Source organism: Rhinoderma darwinii, chromosome 3 (genome assembly GCF_050947455.1).
Source record: "Rhinoderma darwinii isolate aRhiDar2 chromosome 3, aRhiDar2.hap1, whole genome shotgun sequence".
NCBI classification, from domain to species: domain Eukaryota; kingdom Metazoa; phylum Chordata; class Amphibia; order Anura; family Rhinodermatidae; genus Rhinoderma; species Rhinoderma darwinii.
Genome location: NC_134689.1, coordinates 23011412 through 23036810, shown reverse-complemented (window position 1 = coordinate 23036810; position 25399 = coordinate 23011412). Strand labels below are relative to the sequence as shown.

General features: G+C 40.6%; 1 protein-coding gene across 4 annotated transcripts in view; it reads left to right on the top strand.

Moving 5' to 3' along the window:
* The window catches only part of GRIA1 (glutamate ionotropic receptor AMPA type subunit 1), a 231002-nt gene that overhangs the window by 10345 nt on the left and 195258 nt on the right, over positions 1 to 25399 (top strand). For all 4 annotated transcript variants that reach the window (XM_075856123.1, XM_075856124.1, XM_075856121.1 and 1 more), the window contains exon 2: positions 16679 to 16816. In XM_075856123.1, coding sequence (XP_075712238.1) covers positions 16679 to 16816 — 138 coding nt within the window. The remainder of the gene's footprint in view (positions 1 to 16678; positions 16817 to 25399) is intronic.

Sequence of the window (25399 nt, the reverse complement as noted above, 5' to 3'; positions counted from 1 at the left end):
TATCATACATCCCTTAATTTTTTATTTACCCTGATGCACTCCGCACAGCTTATCTCCCTCATCTTTCCACTCTGAGCCCTGCCGTGTGCCCAGGCAGCTGATAACAGCCACATGTAGGGTATTGCCGTACCCGGGAGAACCCACATTACAGCTTATGGGGTGTATATCTCCGGTGGCACATGCTGGGCACACTATATCGGACACTGACATGCCATATATATATATATAGAAAATTGCAAATCTCAGTCTGCACCATCTGCTGCGCATTATCTTTTACACAGTACCTGTGGGGTCAAAATGGTCACTACACCTCTAGAGCAATGTCTTAAGGGGTGTAGTTTTTAAAATGGGGTCACTTCTCGGGGGTTTCAACTGTACTGGTACCTCAGGGGCTTCTGCATACATGACTTAGCACCAGAAAATCCCCAGTAGGCCAAATGGTGGTCCTTTCCTTCTGAGCCCTGCCGTGTGCCCAGGCAGCTAATAACAGCCACATGTAGGGTATTGCCGTACCTGGGAGAACCCACATTACAGCTTATGGGGTGTATATCTCCGGTGGCACATGCTGGGCACACTATATCGGACACTGACATGCCATATATATATATAGAAAATTGCAAATCTCACTCCTCACAATCTGCTACGTATTATCTTTTACACAGTACCTGTGGGGTCAAAATGCTCACTAAACCTCTAGATGAATGTCTTAAAGGGTGTGGTTTTTAAAATGGGGTCACTTCTCTGGGATTTCAACTGGACTGGTACCTCAGGGGCTTCTGCATACATGGCTTAGCACCAGAAAAGCTTCAGTAGGCCAAATGGTGGTCCTTTCCTTCTGAGTCCTGCTCAAACAGCAGTTCATCACCACAAATGGGGTATTGCCACACTAAGGACAAATTGGGCAAAAAAATTGGGTATTTTGTACCCTGTGAAAATAAGACATTTTGATCAAAAATGACATCTTATTGGAAAAAATGCATTTTTTTGAATTTCACAGCCCAATTCAAAATAGGTGCTGTGAAAAAACTGTACAGTCAAAATGATAACAACAACCATAAATTAATTCCTTGAGGGGTGTAGTTTCCAAAATCGGGTCACTTTTGGTGGGTTTCCATTGCTTTGACACCTCTAGGGCTCTGCAAATGCGACATGGCACCCGAAAACCAATCCAGCAAAATCTGGACTCCAGCAAACACATAGCGCTCCTTTCCTTGTGAGCCCTCCCATGGGCCCAAACGGCAGTTTATCACCACAAATGGGGTATTGCCGCACTAAGGACAAATTGGGCAACAAAATGGGGTATTTTGTTCCCTGTGAAAATAAGAAATTTTGATCAAAAATTAGATCTTATTGGAAGAAATGACATTTTTTTAATTTCAGAGCCCAATTCAAATAGGTGCTGTGAAAAAACTGTGTGGTCAAAATGATAACAACAACCATAAATTAACTCCTTGAGGGGTGTAGTTTCTAACGTGGGGTCACTTCTGGTGGGTTTCTATTGCTTTGATACCTCTGGGGCACTGCAAATGCGACATGGCACCTGAAAACCAATCCAGCAAAATCTGGACTCCAACAAACACATAGCGCTCTTTTCCTTGTGAGCCCTCCCATGGGCCCAAACGGCAGTTTATCACCACAAATGGGGTATTGCCACACTAAGTACAAATTGGGCAACAAAATGGGGTATTTTTTACCCTGTGAAAATAAGAAATTTTGATCAAAAATTACATCTTATTGGAAGAAATAAAACATTTTTAATTTCACAGCCCAATTCAAATAGGTGCTGTGAAAAAACTGTGTGGTCAAAATGATATCAACAACCATAAATGAACTCCTTGCCGGGTGTAGTTTCTAACGTGGGGTCACTTCTGGTGGGTTTCCATTGCTTTGATACCTCTGGGGCACTGCAAATGCGACATGGCACCCGAAAACCAATCCAGCAAAATCTGGACTCCAACAAACACATAGCGCTCCTTTCCTTGTGAGCCCTCCCATGGGCCCAAACGGTAGTTTATCACCACAAATGGGGTATTGCCACACTAAGGACAAATTGGGCAACAAAATGGGGTATTTTGTACCCTGTGAAAATAAGAAATTTTGATCAAAAATGACATCTTATTGGAAAAAATTAAATTTTTTTAATTTCACAGCCCAATTTAAATAGGTGCTGTGAGTGAAAAAACTGTGCGGTCAAAATGATAACAACAACCATAAATGAGTTCCTTGAGAGGTGTAGTTTCCAAAATGGGGTCACTTCTGGTGGGTTTCCATTGATTTGATACCTCAACACCTCTTCAAACCTGGCATGCTGACTAAAATATATTCTAATAAAAAAGAGGCCTCAAAATTCACTAGGTGCTTCTTTGCTTCTAGGGCTTGTGTTTTAGTCCACGAGCGCAGTAGGGCCACATGTGAGACATTTCTAAAAACTGCAGAATCTGGACAATACATATTTAGTAGTGTTTCTCTGGTAAAACCTTCTGTGTTACAGATTTTTTTTTTATAATATTGAAATTCAGCAAGAAAAATTACATTTGCAAATTTCACCTCCACTTTGCTTTAATTCCTGTGAAATGCCTGAAGGGTTAAAAAGCTTTCTAAATGCTGTCTTGAATACTTTGAGGGGTCTAGTTTTTAAAATGGGGTGTTTTATAGGGGTTTCTAATACATAGGCCCCTCAAATCAACTTCAGAAGTAAACAGGTACCTTCAAAAAAAGGCTTTTGAAATTTTCTTAAAAATATGAGAAATTGCTGTTTATGTTCTAAGCCTTGTAACGTCAAAGAAAAACAAAAGAATGTTCAAAAAACGATGCCAATATAAAGTAGACATATGGGAAATGTGAACTAGTAACTATTTTGGGTGGTATAACCGTCTGTTTTTCAAGCAGATGCATTTAAATTCTGAAAAATTCTATTTTTTCAAAATTTTCTCAAAATTTTGCAATTTTTCACCAATAAACACTGAATTTATCGACCAAATTTTACCACAAACATGAAGCCCAATGTGTCATAAGAAAACATTCTCAGAATCGCTTAGATAGGTTTAAGCATTCCGACGTTATTACCACATAAAGGGAAATATGTCAGATTTGAAAAATGGGCTCTGAGCCTTAAAGAGGCTCTGTCACCAGATTTTGCAACCCCTATCTGCTATTGCAGCAGATAGGCGCTGCAATGTAGATTACAGTAACGTTTTTATTTTTATGTGCGTACATCGGGGCATTTTTACTACTTTTACTAGCTGGGCGTTCTGACGAGAAGTATCATCCACTTCTCTTCAGAACGCCCAGCTTCTGGCAGTGCAGACACAGAGCGTGTTCTCGAGAGATCACGCTGTGTCATCACTCACAGGTCCTGCATCGTGTCAGACGAGCGGGGACACATCGGCACCAGAGGCTACAGTTGATTCTGCAGCAGCATCGGCGTTTGCAGGTAAGTCGATGTAGCTACTTACCTGCAAACGCTGATGCTGCTGCAGAATCAACTGTAGCCTCTGGTGCCGATGTGTCCTCGCTCGTCCGACATGATGCAGGACGTGTGAGTGACGACACAGCGTGATCTCTCGAGAACACGTTCTGTGTCTGCACTGCCAGAAGCTGGGCGTTCTGAAGAGAAGTGGATGATACTTCTCGTCAGAACGCCCAGCTAGTAAAAGTAGTAAAAACGCCCCGATGTACGCACATAATACACGCCCAGTTGGACTTTTACTTTAAACACGCCCACTTGGACTTTTGCAAGCCTCATTTGCATAAATACAAAAATGGTCATAACTTGGCCAAAAATGCTCGTTTTTTTAAAAATAAAAACGTTACTGTAATCTACATTGCAGCGCATATCTGCTGCAATAGCAGATAGGGGTTGCAAAATCTGGTGACAGAGCCTCTTTAAGGCCAAAACTAGGCTGCGTCCTTAAGGGGTTAAATAAACCTGTGCGTACATAGGCTTCCACAATTGAACTTCTTTATTCAATTGCATGTTGGACGCACTCAAACACAACACTACCGCCCTCCGCAAAGAGTTCCACTTGACTGGCAGGGCAGGATAGGTTGGCCCTCATTCCTTTTTTAAACCGCTCTGGTAAAATGAGTTCTGATTGGTTGCTTTGGTCTACAAAGACCGTTTTATTGTAGGACAGTTTTGATGAATCAGGCCTGATAAGCATTATCCTGTACAAACCCCACAAAGGAAACCAGGGTCTGTTTTTCGTGTCCCATCCTGTAGTATTCCTTGCCTCTGCTATATTTTGAGGTCTCAAGTTCCTCGACATGTACAAATCAACAAATACAGAAGAGGCAGCCATAGTTCTGAAGTAACATTAATGAAAAAAATTGGCTAGCATTGTACCACGTGCCACATCAATTTTAGTAACACAAATTATCTTGATTAGCCAATTGGTCCAGTCCATAAAATGCCCTTTTCCACTTACACTTTTCCCTTGTAGCTTGTCTATATAGATGTTACCTTCAATTAATTTCCTGCATTGAATCTCAGCTCTTCTCAGTTGTATTGAAACACTAGTTACATTGTTGTCTTCTTCATTTGCTTGGTGTTGACATGGTGTGACATCACCCCGATCCCTTAGGGCAACACAAAGCCATGAGAATTCCAGCATCCTGGATGTATATTGACTTTATCTTCAAGCAAACGACTACTGAATTACAATTTCAAATCTTGTTTTTCTTCCCGGAGTTTTCCACTGTGTTGGATTTTTCTTCTTTTTTTTCTGTTTTGTTGCCTTCAGGCGTCTGGGAAGTGTTCTCAAATGTATGCTGGGCTCATGGATTAATAGGGTGACCGAGGAATCATCCTTACTAACCCCTTCAGTCTAAGATAAATATATTGTGATCTCCATAGCCATTTTCCAATAGGAATGAAGTGTAGAAAATGGAATAATATAAGTAACCTGAATCAAAAGGGTCAACCTTGGAAGATGCTCTTAAAACATATAAAGATTTATTTCTTTACAGTCATTTGTCTGTAAAATACGTGCAGGGAATACCAGTCACTACCTGTCAGAAGTACCAGTAGGGTTCACGTATTGCCATTTCCCTTACTTTAGACTTTATTAAGTGCCTCATAATGAAGTGAGGGAGACTCATGTTAGTGCTCTCTGTTCTTTTTTTTTTTTAAATACTTCACATGTTTTTTAATTTATGATCTATTTTATCTTTATGCTAATGACTTTCTTAATGGACATCTGGGCGTGTTTAACTATATGACCAAGTGGGTGTTGTGGAGAGAAGTGTATGACACTGACCAATCAGTGACCAATCAGCGTCATACACTTCTCTCCATTCATTTATACAGCACATAGCGATATAGCTATATCGCTATCTGCAGCCTCATACACACACTATAACATTACTGCAGTATCCTGATAGTGAATATACATTACCTCCAGCCAGGACGTGATGTCTATTCAGAATCCTGACACTTCGGTAACGCTTGTGTGAGGTTTACAGCAAGGCAAGCGTAATCTCGCGAGATTACGCTGTAAACTGTCATTTAAAACGAGATTACACTTGGCTTGCTGTAAATCTCACACAAACGTTACCGAAGTGTCAGGATTCTGAATAGTCATCACATCCTGGCTGGAGGTAATGTATATTCACAGTCAGGACACTTCAGTAACGTTAGTGTGTGTGTATGTGGCTGCACATAGTGATCTAGTAAGATCACTATGTGCTGTGTAAATGAATGGGGAGAAGTGCATGATGCTGATTGGTCACTTATTGGTCAGTGTCATGCACTTCTCTCCACAACGCTTACTTGGTCAAAAAGTAAAACACGCCCAGTTGTCCATTAAGAAAGTAATTAGCATAAAGCTAATATAGGTCATAACTCCGTCAAAAATTATAGTTTTTCTAAATAAAAAAACACTGCTGTAATCTACATTATAGCGCCGATCACATTATGTACAAGATAGGCCACTTATAAAGTGATGACAGAGCCCCTTTAAGTGCAAAAAAATCTTCCACCTGGAGATATAAGGTTGTTCCACCAACTAAAACGCTCTAACGTCTGGTATTGATTACCCTCCTTCTTTCTCATCTAACATAAGTAGACTAAGCTTAGCCCTGGTTTCTCTCCCTCTCCATATCAGATCCCTTAATAAACTCTCAATGGTTTTAAACTTTTTTCCCCCACCCAGATTGGACAATTATTGAGCACATATAGGATCTGTGGCAGTGCTATCATTTTCAGCAAGGCTATCCTATCTGCCATTGATAATGGGAGCTTTTTCCAAATTTGAATTCCTCCCCTCAACTTCTTTAATAACGGAACTAGATTAAATTCTAGATAACTGGATATATCCTGCGATACCATCACTCCCAAATATTTCAATGCCTCCCCTTTACCCACTACGTTCAGTTTGCCATAACACATTTCCTCCTCTTCCAAAGGCATTATTATTACTTTTTCCCAGTTAATCTAAAATCCTGACAAATTCCCAAATTTTTCAATCAATTGCATTATTCTCCACAGCGTACGGGCAGGCCTGCTTACATATATTAATATGTCATCTGCGTAGAGAGATATCTTATCCCCTACTAAGCAGTGCTCTCTGTTCTTAGCATAAGAGACGTATTAATTCAATATTGGAAAATAATGATTGCCTCAGCCCCTAAAATGGCACTTTAGGTAGTCATGTTCTAGTTACATAGTTACTTAGTATGGTAGAAAAAAAACCATATGTCCATCAAGTTCAACCACTCTGACAGCTGCATTGGCATCTAAATGATTAGGGCATTTTTACATATGCCTTCATTTTAAAGTAGTCAGTGTAGTGTCAAATTCCCATTAGTCAACCATTAATATATTTTATATTTGACTTCACCAGCTCGTATCATATCACCCACATCAATTTGACAGGAACCTCAGCACTATGACATTTATTTCACTGTGTAATACTCAATTCTCCCTGTGGTGGCACTGCAGGGAAATTGAACACTTACTGCCAGGTTTCCCAACAGATTATAGCTGATCGCTGGGCGTCTCAGCAGGGGGACACTTTCTAATCAGCTTATTGTCAATGGACCCTTCTAACAAACAGGAATTGTCCGAAGTGGAGAACTCCTTTAAGGTGAGATCTCATGTTTAAGGTAATCAGCAGACTGTACCAGTTGAAGTTCAACCCATCTAATTATATTGTATCAACCAAGGTTAATACTAGATAGGGTGTCCACTTATTCATGTTGCTGCTTCATATTGCCGATACAGCCAAATAAAATGGGAACATTTATGTTGGAGTCATGGGAGATCTAACTAGACTCAGCACAGCCCTAAGGGCATGTTCACACGATTAACAAAATACGTCTGAAAATACGGAGCTGTTTTCAAGGGAAAACAGCTCCTGATTTTCAGAAGTTTTTTGAGCAATTCGCGTTTTTCGTGGCGTTTTCGCAGCGTGTTTTACGGCCGTTTTTGGAGCTGTTTTCAATAGAGTCTATGAGAAAACGGCTCCAAAAACGTCACAAGAAGTGTCCTGCACTTCTTTTGACGAGCCATCATTTTACACGCCGTATTTTGACAGCGACGCGTAAAATGACAGCTCGTCTGCACAGAACATCGTAAGACCAATTACAGGCAATGGGCAGATGTTAAAAATTATAAGAAAAGAAACCTACCTTGATAATAAAAAAATTATCAATGGTCACACATACCATAGAGCTAGACCATGTGACTGCTATGGGTCCCTTGGGGAGGGAGGGCTCCATCCTAGTTGGTCTCATCCCCTTTGCATTTTGATGGGGACAACCTGTGCACAGAAACAGAAAATGTCGTTTTTTTTTTTTGTTTTTTTTAAAAAAAGGAGTGGAAAATTGGCCAAAGGGTCATGGAAAGGACAGGGAAGGGGAAAAAACAACAGACCCTACTGTCCTGGATTGCAATACCAGCACCATAATGTGGGGCCCAGTTTGATCCTTGCTATGGGGCACACTCTCCTGTGTGAACAGTACACCACTAATGTGCAGAATTGCTCAGTGTTTTGCGGTGCCGGTTGTTAGTCCTAGGGTCTCAAGTAATTGCCCCTTCTTAAATGGCAGACCACTCCAGCTTAGTTGGGTGTCTGCACTGATATGAGAAGTGCAAGTGGAGAGTTATAAGGTTTGACTCTCCCATTCTGTCTATATATTTCATTTGTAAGAGATGAGGACAGTTGGAAACATGGAAAGTAAGGCCAATATTACCTATAATGGATCATCCACCTTAGCGACTGTGACTTTAGTAGTCCATGTACTGTGTTATACATATTTCGGAGTCCAGCGAGTATATACTGTATATGCCTGCTGTATGTTTTATTATGTTATAAAATGTGCAAAAGGAAATGATTGCATTTGTGTGTAGTTATATGTTGGTTACGATGTCTGTGCTCTGACGCTCGGTATTGTCATAGGAACACTGAATCTCATTCACTTTTTTTTTTTTAAGCTCAAACAAGAAAACAACGCTGATTTCTGATTGGTTGCCATCCAGCTTCCCCATGATAACTTTAAGCTGAAGTGTTGCATTGAAGACATAGGTCCAGAAATACTTATCACAGCCAAGAACTTCAAGCTCATTAAAGTGGTATTTAGATGGATCTCCTGGAAATGTTGCTTTAAGTAGACGGTTCCTCTCATCCATTAAAGGGGTTTTCCGGTCTTCAAAAAATGTGTGCAAGCGTCTTAAAGTGTAACTAAACTTTTGAAAAACGTTTGACAAATCATAGTGACATGTCAGAAGTTTTGATCGGTGGGGGTCAGAGCATTGAGATCGCTAAAACAAAGTGGTAGAAGCGCTCGGATGAGCGCTGTGCAGGTTAATTTCTGATCGGCTTTTCTCGGAGTGGTGTATGGGCTCAATAGAAAGTCTACGGGTCCATACACTGCTCGCTCTGCTTTTCGAGGAAAGCCGTTTAGAAAGTAAGCGGCACAACGCTCACCTGATCACTTTTGTCGCTTCGTTTTAGTGATCGGTGGGGATCTCAGTGCTCGGACCTCAACTGTTTAAAACTTATGACATGTCAAAAGTTTTTTTAAAAGTTTGGTTACCCTCTAGCTGCAGTAAGATTAGGCACTTAATAATGTACTGTCTGTAGCTGAAATGCCTCTGAAAATCGGTCACACATGCAGTCACATGACCATACTCCTGGTGTTTATCTCCTGCTTGTGTGACCTACTATACACTGAACACATGTTTACCTCCCCTCTATTTTCGGTAGTTTGGGACATCACATGTTTGTTATCTCCACTGCTCCCTGCTCTCCGCTCTTCCTCCCTGTCTTTGGAGGGATTGAGTTTCCCATACTGGGCAGCAGATAGTTCAGAAGTAGCAGACAGTGAATAATTACAACACTGCCTTAAACCTTGTAATGGAGGGGCATACGGGAAGCTGTAAATATCGGCAATGTCTGTGGGAAGGAATCTTGGGAACTGTAGTCCTCCACATGGTAATTCCGCCCGCAGCAAGCCCTAGCAAAATAAAAACAATTGTGCTCCACAGCTACATGATGAAAATGAAAAATAACTACTTAATCATCTGGTGACCGTTCAGACACATATAGATACTTTTCTGTGTTTTTCATAAGCTTGGAAAACCCCTTTAATATGTCCTAGGAACATACGTAGTATATACCATTTTCGCAGCAGATCCGCTGATTGTTAGGTGGGGGTCAGAGCATTCATACCACCACCGATCGTTAAAATGAAGCGGCAGAAGCACTCGGGTGAGCGATGTGCCGCTTAGTTTCTGATCGGCTCTCCTGTGAGCTGTGTATGGGCTCAATAGAAAGTCTATGAGTCCGTACACTGCTATCTTAATGCAAGCATTGCCAGCAATTAAATCTCACATCTTGGAAAAGTATTATCTAATCTACTGAGAACATTGCCCTACAAGCGAGCGAAGTGGAAGCCTGAAAATGGTTTAGATGGAGTAAAGCAAATATTCAGTATAGTGTATCCATGTGCATTTGATTCCTGACCACAGATGTAACTTAAAGCACCTGGGCCCCAGTAAAAAAATGTGTTACAGGAACCCCCTTCCTCACTTACTGGTGTCTTGTTATATGACAGAGGGGTCTATGGGCCCAGGCGCAACTGCAATATCTGCACCCCCTATAGCTGAGCCCCTGCATGTTAAATAAAAACTGAGGTACATAGAAAGGTTACGATTAAAAAAGACTAAAATTAACCAAAAAGGAGTAATAGGGCCACCCTTCTGTTCTACATCTCCTATAATCTGTCTGATACCGCATTATATACATTACAAATATAGATATAAATTACAAAATCCCTCAGGGGGATGGAAGAGGGCATACTGTGACCTTTGATGTGCCCTTTTAGGCCCATACCATACATTTGGTGGTTCCCTGGGGAGGGGGCCAAAGACTAGGGCCTGTGAAATTAATTGTCCAGTGTTTGCACATTATTGTGTATTAAATGGAGCCAATGATTTAATACAAGTGTTACTGTGGGGGTCGCATGCCCTTTATTAAACTCATTAGCTTGGGCCCCTGAGTATATTAACCCCTGTCCTACCCTGAGACGGCCCTGATAGTAGATACAATTGCCGATCATTGTTTTGACCGGTTTCTTTCATGTATCTAGGGATGTAAAAATGGCAAGCTATTACTGGGGCTATAGTTTCAAGATTCTAATCTCATGTGATCTTTAGATCCCGTGGTCTGAAGTAGGCAGTTTGATGGTGTTACAGGATGTTCATCCTCAGCTCAGTGAGCGTGCGTCTGCCAAAGCCTGGAAAGCTCCTTCTCTAATTAATATCCACAGACGTCCATCGCTTTACAGTTACAGTAGGGGGCTAACTACGTCTTGGCAATTAAAATTGCGCACAGAAGACAGTCTGTCTAATATACTGTATGATAGGTGAATATGTAGGTTACACAACAGACCTGCTTTGCCAGGAAATTGACTGCACTATAAGCCAAATTCATTCTAAGAAGGGTTTCCAGGGAAGTTTTTGACATGTCTATCGGCTCTTCAGCACATGCAGATCTACCTCCATCTGAAAACAAGGCCCCCTCGTTCTCCATATAAGTGGGTGGTGGACGGAGGGTGGTCTGGGATTAAATGTCATGGGCCGCTTATCAACCACTAGAGACTTAATAAAAATTGTAATAACAAATTGAAGTTGCAATTTTATGTGCATGTTCTGCACATAAATGTATGAATGTTGTAACTGACTAAGGGGTGGTAGGCACAGAAATAATGCCCGGATGGTAGTTTGCCCCTGGTCTCAGCTGTCCAACTCCCAGCAATACAGATAATTTTCAGCTCATTGCGTTACACCGCCTGGTCTTGTTGGGCAGGTGGTCATGAATTAGCAGTCTCTCCACTTAAGTTATTGGAAGTTAGGGTCCTTTTACAGCGTCCCATTTTGGCCATAACAACGAATGCCGATCAACGAGACAGCTCGTTGATCGATGCTCGTGTGCTCCTTTCACAAGGAGCTATGTATGGGGACGAGCGCACGTTACTATGGTCGTTCATTCCCATACGTTACTATCATGTCGACAGCACGTCTTCCTGTTTACACAGGGAGATGTGCTGCCGATAACCATAATATTTTATGCTGCAGAAACGATACAATCAGCCAATCAATGAGCGTTTGCTCGTTTATCGGCTGATCATTGCCCTGGTTACACAAGGCAATGATCAGGAACGAGTGTTCTGTGAACGCTCATTTGCCCGATAATTGGCCCGTGTAGAAAGGCCCTCATGGAAACCTTGATAATGGGAGGGTGGCTAAGGTGGGATAGGGTCCACCAGCTGGGACAACCGCTGATCGCAAGACTAAAGTAATGAAGAGAAACTACATTAAATTGAATAGGAGTTGCAGGACCACCCCAAATCAGAGAATGAGGAAAAAGAGCCCTCAATCAGGATAGGGCTTAGGGGTGTGGGACCTATGCGGTTGTACAGATGTCTAATTGAGGTTCCCTGCAAAAACCCATTTAACACAAACCTTAGTCCGGCAGTTTTCAAAATTTGAGAATCACAAAATGTATGTTTCTTATTTTTTATTCAATCCACTAAGTAGAGCAATTCTACACATAGGCAAAGAATATGCCATCATATGTCATAAAATTTCACCCAAAAAATGGTGTACCACTCTTATGCCTTTTGGAATATTTTTTGTGCTTACCTCGTGAGTTTTCTTAATGTGTCTAGCAAAAAGGTTTCTGTTAAGGGAAATCATGAAATCTGCCAAATTTATTATAGACATACACCATTTTTTTTAGCACAGTTGCATAGCAGTTTGATACATTTTGTGCAATTTGTGCCGTTTTTGATGTGTTGGCAATTGATTTATCCTATCACAGTATTGAGAAATCTCCTCCAAATTTTTACAGTATTGATAAATCCCCAATTTGTTTTATTTAATTCTTAAGATTTACATGATAAAAGCTCAAAAATGTAAACTAAAGGTGCCCATACTCATTTGATGTACATCGACCGAAACTGACGATTTTGGCTGGATCATCTAATGTTATTTGGGGTGTCCCCAACTCTCCCACGGCGGCAGAAGTCGGGGGAAAGTAGGATCGGGTATGTTGAATTTCAGCATGCCCGATACTTTGTTCTCACAGGAGATAAGCTGCTCTCAGATGTGTGGCAGTGGCTTATTTCTCTCAACCCGTTGAGTTCACATGCCGAGCGCGCATATGTATGGGGATGTCAGCAGGAACATCTATTGGCTGATAGAGCATTTGTCAGTCAGCAATCTAAGGTGTATGCCCACTTAAAAGCTCTGCTCACACTAGTGTCAAGGCTTCTGTTCATTACAAAACCATGACCGCTATGAAGGATCCATTTTAGAACAGATTTCAACAAATTCGGACAGATCCTATTGACTTATAATTGGGTTCAAGTTTTTTTGATAGCAAGACTAACGTTGCATACTTTTGTATATAGTTAAAAAACCATAGTCTCCAATATCTGCGGGAAGTTGAGTTATGAATTAGATGAAGGTAACAGGGGATGATTAAGCTTATAACCGGCTAAAACATACAGAAATGTTGGCATTATAACTTTGTCCATATTCCAATACGTCTGCCATCTGCCGTGAGCATGTGGGAGTGCAGGAAGCTCGAAGAAATATCTCAGCAATCATCTCTCTGTGTGTCAAACTGTGATAATGATGAATTTGAAAGGGCAGAGAGTTAAAAAGTCTTCTATACAGTTTCCAAATTGTGATATACCCCCAACCCCTCTCATTTTCTATATTTCTGGAATAATGGCAGAGAAGATGGGTAATCAGCATGACTCCTTTGTATCATCAATTCATTTTTGTCTTCCACTTGTGATCTATTTCCCAAAAGGGAAAACTCCATTCAGAGGAAAACAACAATAGCTTTAGGTCTACATGGGGGTCTACAGTTAATAGGATGTCTACATTTTCTCTTTCCTATTGTGCCTTCTTTCTTATTGTTCCTTCTAAGCACTATGAACCTTCTAGAAATGAAAGTCACTTGAACCCTATATGGAACAATCCATTTTGTATGTACACAAATCCGGGAGAGCTTTGACTGTCAGGCATTGTCACTATACATCCTATAGTATTTAATAGCAAAAGTTCAATAAATCCTAATTTTTAGAACTTCCTTTATGCAGCATTCTGACCTTGAGTGAAATCCTCCGTATAAAGCAATGAACACAATTTTTGATGTTGAAGAGTAGAATGCTATAAACCCGCAGGGCTTAGACACTATTGTATTTTTTGGTCTTTTCAGTTGAGTCTCTTAATTACTGACGGGCTTCTGCAGTTTTACCAAGTCATTTAGAGATGTTAGAAAGTGATAATGGTGTGTATATAGTAGCTTGGTGTCCCTTATATATCCTCCACAAAGAAAGCTTGGAGTTGTATATAACCAGATTGTTCTGCCACTGATCCTCCAGTGACCTGTTTATTATAAATCTCTGAAGGGCCTATGTTTAGGCCATGGGTGAAGTAAGGGTCTCAGCCGCAAGTTCCCCCATATATGTAATCTCCTGCCATGTTATGTGCCAAAACACGCCACAAAACCTACAAGTGTAAATATATCAGAGAATACAAAAAAAGTGTTGTTTTTTTTTATTATTACATTAATAACATTTACAGTGAAGGAAATAAGTATTTGATCCCTTGCTGATTTTGTAAGTTTGCCCACTGTCAAAGACATGAACAGTCTAGAATTTTTAGGCTAGGTTAATTTTACCAGTGAGAGATAGATTATATAAAAAAAAAAAACAGAAAATCACATTGTCAAAATTATATATATTTATTTGCATTGTGCACAGAGAAATAAGTATTTGATCCCCTACCAACCATTAAGAGTTCAGCCTCCTCCAGACCAGTTACACGCTCCAAATCAACTTGGTGCCTGTATTAAAGACAGCTGTCTTACATGGTCACCAGTATAAAAGACTCCTATCCACAGACTCAATTAATCAGTCTGACTCTAACCTCTACAACATGGGCAAGACCAAAGAGCTTTCTAAGGATGTCAGGGACAAGATCATAGACCTGCACAAGGCTGGAATGGGCTACAAAACCATAAGTAAGACGCTGGGTGAGAAGGAGACAACTGTTGGTGCAATAGTAAGAAAATGGAAGACATACAAAATGACTGTCAATCGACATCGATCTGGGGCTCCATGCAAAATCTCACCTCGTGGGGTATCCTTGATCCTGAGGAAGGTGAGAGCTCAGCCGAAAACTACACGGGGGGAACTTGTTAATGATCTCAAGGCAGCTGGGACCACAGTCACCAAGAAAACCATTGGTAACACATTACGCCGTAATGGATTAAAATCCTGCAGTGCCCGCAAGGTCACCCTGCTCAAGAAGGCACATGTACAGGCCCGTCTGAAGTTTGAAAATGAACATCTGGATGATTCTGAGAGTGATTGGGAGAAGGTGCTGTGTTCAGATGAGAGTAAAGTTGAGCTCTTTGGCATTAACTCAACTCGCCATGTTTGGAGGAAGAGAAATGCTGCCTATGACCCAAAGAACACCGTCCCCACTGTCAAGCATGGAGGTGGAAACATTATGTTTTGGGGGTGTTTCTCTGCTAAGGGCACAGGACTACTTCACCGCATCAATGGGAGAATGGATGTAGCCATGTACCGTCAAATCCTGAGTGACAACCTCCTTCCCTCCACCAGGACATTAAAAATGGCTTGTGGCTGGGTCTTCCAGCACGACAATGACCCGAAACATACAGCTAAGGCAACAAAGGAGTGGCTCAAAAAGAAGCACATTAAGGTCATGGAGTGGCCTAGCCAGTCTCCAGACCTTAATCCCATCGAAAACTTATGGAGGGAGCTGAAAATCCGAGTTGCCAAGCGACAGCCTCGAAATCTTAATGATTTACAGATGATTTGCAAAGAGGAGTGGGCCAAAATTCCATCTAACATGTGTGCAAACCTCATCATCAACTACAAAAAACGTCTGACTGCTGTGCTTGCCAACAAGGGTTTTGCCACCAAGTATTAAGTCTTGTTTGCCAAAGGGATCAAATACATATTTCTCTGTGCACAATACAAATAAATATATATAATTTTGACAATGTGATTTTCTTTATTTTTTTATATATAATCTATCTCCCACTGGTAAAATTAACCTAGCCTAAAAATTTTAGACTGTTCATGACTTTGACAGTGGGAAAACTTACAAAATCAGCAAGGGATCAAATACTTATTTCCTTCACTGTACATAATCCCCTTTCATAATCCCATTTTTTGCAAAAATATCAGGGGATGGGGCGCAAGTGTGACTGTTGCGAACCTTAAGCTACGCCACTGTATGATCGGTCATGGTCGGTTCTTGCAGGGGAAATGTATGGCCAAATGGGGCTTCCTCCAGTGATAACAGCTTCTATTTAGAAAGGGATTGCTGAAAGAGAAAAATTGCTGAAACTCTGACTGGTTGGAAAAATACATTCACACTGTAGATCAATCAAGGATTTATAGTGCTGTAGGAAATACCTTTTACCTTTATCTACACACACAGGTGAACATTTCCAGTTTATCCAGGTTGTTATGGGTGTATTAAATGGACATTTGTAGAATAGGCTAGATTCACATGAACGTGGGGAAACTCACTTTTCACGTCCGAGGTGCAGGGGGATTGAGTCTATGGAGGGATCTGTGAAAACGGAACAAAATAGGACATGTTCTATTTTTCAACGGACCCTTCACACAGTCCGTTGAAACAACAGCCGTGTGAATGGCCCCATTGAAATACATGCGTCCGTGTGGCGGACGATATTTTAACGGCCGTGACACGGATGTAATCTACGTTCATCTGATTTCGGCCTTACAGTCTACTTTTTCCTCTTTTCTGTCATTTTTTATCATGAAGCTTGTGTAATCATGTAATGTTCCATATTGTTTGAATGTGAGAAACCTAGAACAAGTCAGTGCAGCATGGAGAGGCAGTGTATCATATAGCCAATATACAGTAGCTTCCTGTGACCACTTCTGTATATGTAAAATATCTACAATACCTACATTTAGTTATTTCATAAAAAAATTGTCAACTATACAAGGTCAAGTGGGCACTCGGCAACCTGAAGTAACACAGCCTGCGGTATAGCAAATTACATTTTATGTAGGCAGTATTTTTTTTTTAGTGTAGTCCTATCTGTTATTCTCTGAATTTACTACTATATTATATCCTGTTTTTCCTCTACAGGGGGCCTCTTCCCAAACCAGCAATCACAGGAACATGCCGCCTTTCGGTTTGCGTTATCGCAGTTGGTGGAACCCCCAAAGCTGTTGCCCCAAATTGATATTGTGAACATCAGTGACAGTTTTGAAATGACCTACACCTGTAAGTACTGCAAGAAACTCTTCTAAGCCGATTTACATCTTATAATGTTCAGTGCAATTTATTCAGTGGTCGCGTATTAACAAGTTCTATGGAGTAGAGTACAAGAGGTGCAAATCCTTTTAGCTGTTTTCTGTAGCAGAACACAAGACGCTTATCTTAATTAAAAAGTATTTACTAAAAGTCTCTTGGCTGAGAAGATAATGAAAAGGCAGGAGAAAAAAAAAATCTATGTTTATCCACAGGAAAAGGCTAATTAAATGTTAAAGGTAGAAGAAACACCATAAAGAAGATTGTGTTTTTTAATTTAAGGTTTCCATATGAATTTAAATGTGATATTTTTCTCATTGACCATTGTTTATATATATAATATATATATATTAAAAGTATGTACATTTTCACAACCTTTTTTTTATTGCGCAAATGAATCTAAAATAACAAATGAAATATCATTGCTAATAGTCTTGATTAAAATTCTCCTACCGTTTTGTGCCTACAGACCCTATTAACAGACCACAAACATATTCCCTTATTTATGTCCCCTACTACTTGATAACTTATATTTGGTTGGATTTTAACAAGTAAAGGCCCTATTACACCGGCCAATTTTGGCAGATGCAACGAGCGCCGATCAACGAGACAGCTCCTGTAACAAGGAGATATGGATGGGGACGAGCGGTCGTTACTCTGATCGCTCGTCCCCATACATTATTATCATGTCGGCAGCACATCTCCCTGTTTACACACCAGGTGCAGCCGACAACGATGATATTTCCGTTTTTTAAAACGATACGATCAGCAGATGAACGAGCGTTTTCTCGTTCATCTGCTGATCGTTGCCCTGTTTACCCAGGGCAATTATCGGCAACCATTGTTCTGCGAACGCTTGCCTGCCCGTTAATTGGCCCGTGTAAAATGGCCTTAAGGAACATATGGAACTGAGTATAACTGCTGGAACAGGCTACACAATATTTGTGATAGGTCTGCATGAGAACTGTACGCACAAAACGGGAGTATATGTTCAATCAAGTCTGTTGCAAAAGTTGTTTTGTATTTTATGTATTGGAGCAATAAAAATTTTTGTAAAGGTGGACTTTGCCCTTAAATTATTGAATTTAAATTGGTATATTGGGATTCTATGGCAGCCCATCTTGAAATTAGAGCTAATGATTGGCAGGAGGAAAACTCTTCATGGTGAATTCTTAAAGATATCCATATCCTGCTTGTTTATAGCATAAATATCAGAATGTCCTGTATTGTCTGCTAGACTTTGCCCATTTGCTAGACCTCCAATGCCCGGAAAAGCCGGAGATAAGTTTTTCTTTTAGCACACCATAGACAATAGATTCCCATCAGGGGGATCTTGAGATATTTGTCACGATCCATTAATGATCTAATATGTATGTAGAGCTGCCAGATCATCCTGTTTGACTTTTACAACCAGTCCTATCCCCTGTCCTCCTGGTATAATCTCCACGAAGGACAAAAATCCTTCTCCAAGCCGTAAATTAATGGTGGGATTAGAGCGATAATTGTCAGAAACAACTTTCATCCGGTAGTTATCCAACTTACTGGTGTATACAATGTGTAGTCTACCATATATTACATTGCTGATTTCACAGTATATTTTCATTTCTTTAATGAATGTGATAGAAGAAAGAATAGTGATACATCTCTTACTTTACGAAGTCTATCCAGTTTCTGTCTCCCATACATTTGATATCAGTTGTCATAGTAGATTGTACTCCGATCACCTAAGACTATGGTGGTTTAGTTAACAAGAAAGCTCTGAACAGATCATTGAAGTTTCATGAAGGCTTTTTAACTATTGACTTACCTTCACAGTATATTTTCCTCATATCAAATGTGTGTGGATATCTTATTGTTGAGCTGCAATGGTAAAACATGACGGCTGTCCAATGGCGACAGTCTGAGGATGATGTCATATTAATATGTCATATTTATTTTGATAAAAATCTGATTAATAATGCATAGAGAAATAGAAAAGCCTGGTTTTAGCAACTGTTGAGACTGGTTGGTGCCAGATGGGACTGATGGGTCTTCGGCCTTCTTACTGTTTATTTTTTATAAAAATCAGATTACCGTAAGATGTCAATAAGAGTAAAACCTAATTTGAGCACTGTGAAAGCTTCCTTGCCCTTTGTCTGTTCTCGGATCAGTGCCAGTTGGTTGTGTGCTGAAGACCAGGATAATCTGAGATAGACTGATTGCTAAAGAAATTGTTGCCGACAACTACATATAAAGGGCTGTAGCTGTTAGGCGGTGTGTATATATAAGCAGATAACTTAAGCTGGCCATACACACTAGATAAAAGTTGCCCATTTCGGAAAGATCGGCTAATTAACAAATTTATATGGGGTCCACCTAAAGGTCAATTTTGGCTGGTGCAACGACCACCGAGATAACTCATTGATCGGCGCTCGTTTGCTCCATTCACAAGGAGCCATGTATGGGGACGAGCGCTCGTTACTCTGATCACTCGTCTACAGGGAAATGTGCTGCCGACAACGATAATATTTTAGTTTTTTAAAACAATATGATCAGCAGATGAACGAGCGTTTGCTCGTTCTACTGCTGATCGCTGCCCTATTTACACAGGGCAATTATCGGCAACGAGCGTTCTATGAACGATGGTTTGCCCGATAATTGGCCCGTGTAATAGAGCCTGAACTCTCCCGCGACAGCAGCTCTATGGGAAAAAAAGGACCAGGCATGTTGTATTTCAAGGTTTCTGGCAGCGGCTTATTCGCCTCTGCCCATTGAAAATCGCACTTGGCCGAACTGACCATGCGTGTTTATGGTGAAGTTAAGAGAAATAGCTGTTGGCCAAACAAACATTCAATCGACAGGCATCTCATGTGCATGGACAGCTTTGAAACCAATTTAAAAGCGAGAGGGTGTTAAGAGGCTGTTAGACATCTTGGCCGCTTATCTCAAAATATATAATAGAATTTAATTGGTTGAAAGCCCAATCTGTCGGATTTGTATTTCTCACAATGGGGGACCTTGGCCGACGGTTGTCTCTATGTCTTCATAGACTTAGATATAGACAAGTGTTGGTGTAACCATCAAGAACATCAGGATTCGGCAAGAAAATTGTATGGCCTGGGGCCAGCCTTGATGGTGAGATCAAAATATGGATTTGAAAACCATCATGGCAGTAGTCAAGTCATGCCAATTCTCATCTAATCCTGGGTTATTAATGAGATTTTCCTAAATATTAATTTAGAGAATCTCTCTGCAAAAAATCAAGGTCTTACATCAGATATAGGGTGTTCCATATACAGTGAAAACTCTCCAAAAGACCACCTCTTCGAGAAGACAACCCCCCATATCCAGACCGGATTTGCTATGACAGATTTTCAGTTTTAGAAGACCACCCTCATAGAAGATCACTTTTCAATGCGATTTTGAGTGATCACCTCAAAGAGGTTTCACAGTAATATATTGCAGGACATCTTCGGAAATTCCTACTGTATATAAAATATATATATTTTTAATGTATTCATCCCATTCTGATCTGTAGGTTCTCCGATAGGCCTCAATTCCTTTTGCAAGACGCAGATAGGGTGGCATTTGGTTATTAAGAACTGTGAGGTTAGAACCTCCATAATTTGAAGTAGTAACTTGTTATTTAAAAAATTTTAATATTCGACAAACAAAATGTTGAGAATTTTTGTAATTTCCTTTGTGCCTCTTTATAGGACTGGGTTATGAGTTCTCCATGGCTGGCTTCATACGATAAAGTCCTTTCTCTCCATACCTCACATTGGTTTTATATATTTTTTTCTTCTTTTGGTTTATTTATAAACTAGAACATTACTTGTATGCTTATGCCAAATGCCTGTGTAATCTCACAGCCTCTTTCACTGGATAATTACAGGGTGCTCTGGGCTCACGACAGGATTATTTTTATTGGCTCGAAAGGCCAGTAGGAGCTGTTAAAAATGCGTGCTATTTGTGGCCTATTCTCTACCGTAATAATATAGCATCCCACACACTTTATGTTTTTGAATTCACTGCTCATTGTCTAAAGTTGGCAGAAAGACAAAACACTTGTTTAGAGAGCCCAAGCTACTGGTACACAAGGCTCTGGATGCAGCCCTATGCAGAATTAAATTAGACCAAAAATTCAAGCTTGAGTATCGGACATAGAATTTAAAGGGGATGTTCACTTTTGGCTGTCTCTTCAAACAAAACTAATGGTAAACTACCTGGTCAGATTAGAAGATTTCAGACTCAGATGTATTGGTACTTTCATAGGGAATATTGTCTGTATATTCATACATTTTCTATGCATGTCTGGAAGGCTACCATCATGGTTTTCATGTATAACAGAGTCATGACTGATGCGGCGGATCCATTTTCCGATGTAACTAAATGGAAGCCGCAGCCCCAATTTAATGGGGTCCATTGGGGTTCTGATATTTTTTACAGTAAAAAAACACTGCAGACTGAGCCATAGCAAAATACCATAAGGTTTGAAGCCCGGACAGAACCGCGTAAGTGAGAACAGAGCCAGTACAAGGTACACCAGGTAGTTATGCCTTGGCTTTGTGGGCTTAAGAGGCCAATGAACATCCACATTAATTTACTCTTCAAGTACAACAATATATGGCATATCCAGTGGTGGTCAGATCCCACCAATAACCAGAATAGGGGTCTAAGAGTGCTGTTTCCATAACTTTCAATAGGCCATAATTAGACGTACCACGTGCAAACATAGCAGACGATGTAAACTTCTCCTATTTTTTTTAGCCAGCTTTGAAAGAGGAATGGGGGATACAGGACATTGATCAGAACGCTGGGACTCCAGGGGATCTGAACATCTGAATACCCCTTTAATGCTTGATTCTGATGAGTTGCCATGTGGCTAAGTGTGCCAGCATTAACACTTAGTGTTGTTGTAGTCTTTTCACATTAGACATGTAAATTCAACTTCACATAACTTGACACAGGACTAAGATATTTTGAAAAAAAAATCTAACTTAATTACTTAAAGAGTAACTGCACTTTGATATGTCCTAGAGAAATATGTGAAGTTCTGATCGATGGGGCCCGGTCTGGGTGCTGAGACACGAAATGAAGGTGCAGAGTGCTGTGTGCCTTCGACTAGGATCATCGCTCCTCATTAGACTGAAGACGGGCTCATTGACATTTTATGTGAGTCCGTCTTCATCCTGATGCGGAGCACTAATCACAGCCGAAGGTGCAGAACACTCAGCTGAGCGCTTCTGCACCTTTATTTCAGCGACAGTGGGGGTCTCAGCACCCAGAACGCTACCGATCAAAACTTCTGATATTTCTCTATGGCATATCAAAAGCTTTTTGAAAGTGCAGTTATTCTTTAAGCCCACCATCTACAGCTTAAAGGTCAAGTGTTCTGCCGCCAATCTTGTATGCACTTTACGGTTGCATGGGTAACTATTATCCTTCCTGGTCGGGTTGTGTTCTGGCAGAGATTTTCATTCCTCCATTATTTATTATTATAATGCTAAGCATGTTTGAGCATGCTCATATCAGTGTTAATGCTATCTTCTGGGGTACCCCCTGACCAAGTTTAAAGGAACATTCAGGAGTCTGTGGGCCCATGCTTAGGCAACACTGCCCATTGGTAATTTTCTGATATTCCGTTTCTTAAAGGGGTTGTCCACTACCGGACAACTGATGACCTATCCACCGGACATATCATCATTAGTGCAGTATATTATATTAGTGTGGTATATCATTGGTGCAGTTCCGACACCCGAACCCCGCACCGATCAGCCGCTCAGGCTGCCTGCGGGCACTGGATGTTATGGCACATTATGCAATGTATGGAGCCGGAATCAGTTGGCTCCATACATTGCATAGCAGCCGTGCTGCCGAACTGCAGCTCTGCTCCTATTTACTTGAATAGGAGCAAGGCTGCAGTACTACAGCTCAGCCGCTATTCCATGACCAGAGCCATCTGCTTCCGGCATGGACGTCCGATGCATGGAGGCAGCCGGAGCGGCTTAACGGTGCGGGATCTGGGTGTCAGACCCCCACAGATCATGTACTGATGACCTATCCGGTGGATAGGTCATCAGTTGTCCGGTAGTGGACAACAAGTTAACTTTACTCTTCTATCCTTTCTACCTGTATCACTCAACAACACTGTTGGCCTATCCTTAGGGTCGGCCATCAGTGTTTGATCAATGGGGTTTGATCTCCGGGACCCCCGCCGATCCACAGATGGAATGTATGGGTGGCTATGAGTGGTTCTGCAGCTCAATGCCATTCAAGTTGTAGTATTAGGCACAGCCCACTCATATGTATGGCACTGTGATCAGCAGAGGTCCCACTGTTCAGACCCCACCAATCAAACTGTGATAGCCTATCATTGTTATTTGCCTTTAAATCTTACATACCCCTTTTTCAATGTCCTATAGTTAAATCAGACTACATGAGCAGAAAAATATTATTTTGAAGGATTTTCATTTCCTAGAGTCACCAGACCTTTAACAATCCCTATTATTACTACAGCGGTGCAATAGAAAAAAAAAATGAATAATTTTTCAATTATTCGTCTCCATCCTTAAATTCCCACAGAGATGTTGCTCTGATGCCTTCCATAGAAAAGCTCATTACATTTAAAGGGTATTAAAAGACGAAAATAATGAGGTTAGATTACTTATTACTTTGCAGTGTTCAAATGAAACAAATGATCTAAGAAGAAAAAGGGGGTAGCGGACAAGTCTGGGAAATAAGATTTGCATGCAGACAATCCAATCATGTCAATGTAATGAGGAAAGATAGAAAGGTTTACACCAGGGTTTCGTTGAGGTTTTTAAAATATCTCAAATTAGAATAACATCACAAAATGATAGAAACATCCTAGAAATGTTTATGATTTTATAAGGGCTCACGCACATGGCCGGGGCCGGCCTTATGTTGGATAATGCTCTGTTGGGTGGTTCTTTTTGTAGGCCCCCCTCACCCCCACAATATGGAGTATGGTTGTACAGTGCTGCCACCACCGTACACTTCAAAAAATATATTCTGTACAATGCCTATAAAGTGCTCAAATAATACCAACATACAGTGACCAAATAATAGCTCCATACATAAAATACGGTACAGCTCCATAATAATAATAATAATAATAATAATAATAATAATAATAATAATATTATACAGTATCGAAATAATATTGCTATAAAATTAATATTCATGGTGGTCACAAGCCCCAGGTAATAGCATAATCTGTGGTGCCCCCTTCAGCAGGGGCTACTGATGTGCTCACAGGTCGCAAACCCCAAAGGCCGCCCAGATGGTGTCACGTTAAGACCCTATAGTTCACAGGCACTCCATGTTCAGCTGTATGGTGGGTCTATGAAGCATTCATTTCTCCCCTATACAGCATTTAGGAAAAATTCCTCGATAGTGTGCAATGAAACATTCCAGTATTTTTTTTTTTTACGGAATTAGAGGAACAGTATAGGATCATATATTTACATGTTACGGATCCGTACAACACAGATCCGTAATATGGCTACATGCATCAGCCCTTTTATATATATAAGCAAACATTATTTTCATGTTGTGGTTCTTTAAGAGAGAGCTATTCCTAACCTTAGAAATGTTCTGGTCTTTTTGCATGCAATTAGATAATTTCGGCCCTGGGGGTACATGAAATATTCATAGGCATTTTATTTACAGAGGATCCTGAATGTTTTCGAGAACATGAACATGCATTCTATCGTCTAGGCTTAGGAAACAAAGAGGTTTTATGGAGCGTTCTGATACTGTGGTACCGGCCCACACACCCAAAATAAAATGTATCATCTAAAAAAAATTTATGTACTAAATCGTAGAAACAAAAGTATCTCCCTTTTCGGACTCCGGTCCCTGCCCCTCCAGGTGACAAAATGACACTGACAAAAGTCTCTTCCTCCTAGTCCTTTCAATCAGTATTCAATTTATAGATCAGACTCACTATTAACTTCATTGGGTGCCATAGGGCAAGTATCTGTATACTGAGCAGAGATTTCAATCATCATGTCTTATCATCAAGTAAGACTAAAGTTGGCCAAAAACATTTCCAACCAGGCAGGGGCAAGACAAGGGGTAGGTGGAGCAGGTGGTCTGTTAGAACATCATTAAAAGGAGGGGAGCAATTTATAGATTTCAAAAATAAAAAAAAACAATGTTCTGCCTATTTTACCAATCAGTGTATTCGAGTATAGATAAGGATGTAGAAAGGAGCAACAGGGGATAAATAAATGAATGATTGTCCATCCGACAGCAAACAAGCTGAACTTAAGGGAATGAGACAGGGGGTGCCTTTTAAAACTACCACTTTAGGCACCAACAAAGCTTGTCCCACCCCTGCGGACCCTGGGGTTCTTTGGAACTTAGCCAAGGTTTCTCCAAAAGACAGTAACAGCAACAGTTTCATCTTTACAGTAGGAATTTGGTAAATGTTGAGGTTTCCAAGGAGGGGAATATTTTTTGTCAGGAGTTCCTCTGTGATAAAAAAAAAGTTGCAGATTTTAGCATTGGAGAAATATCGGCTGAGATCACTGCTGTCGGTGGTAAGAA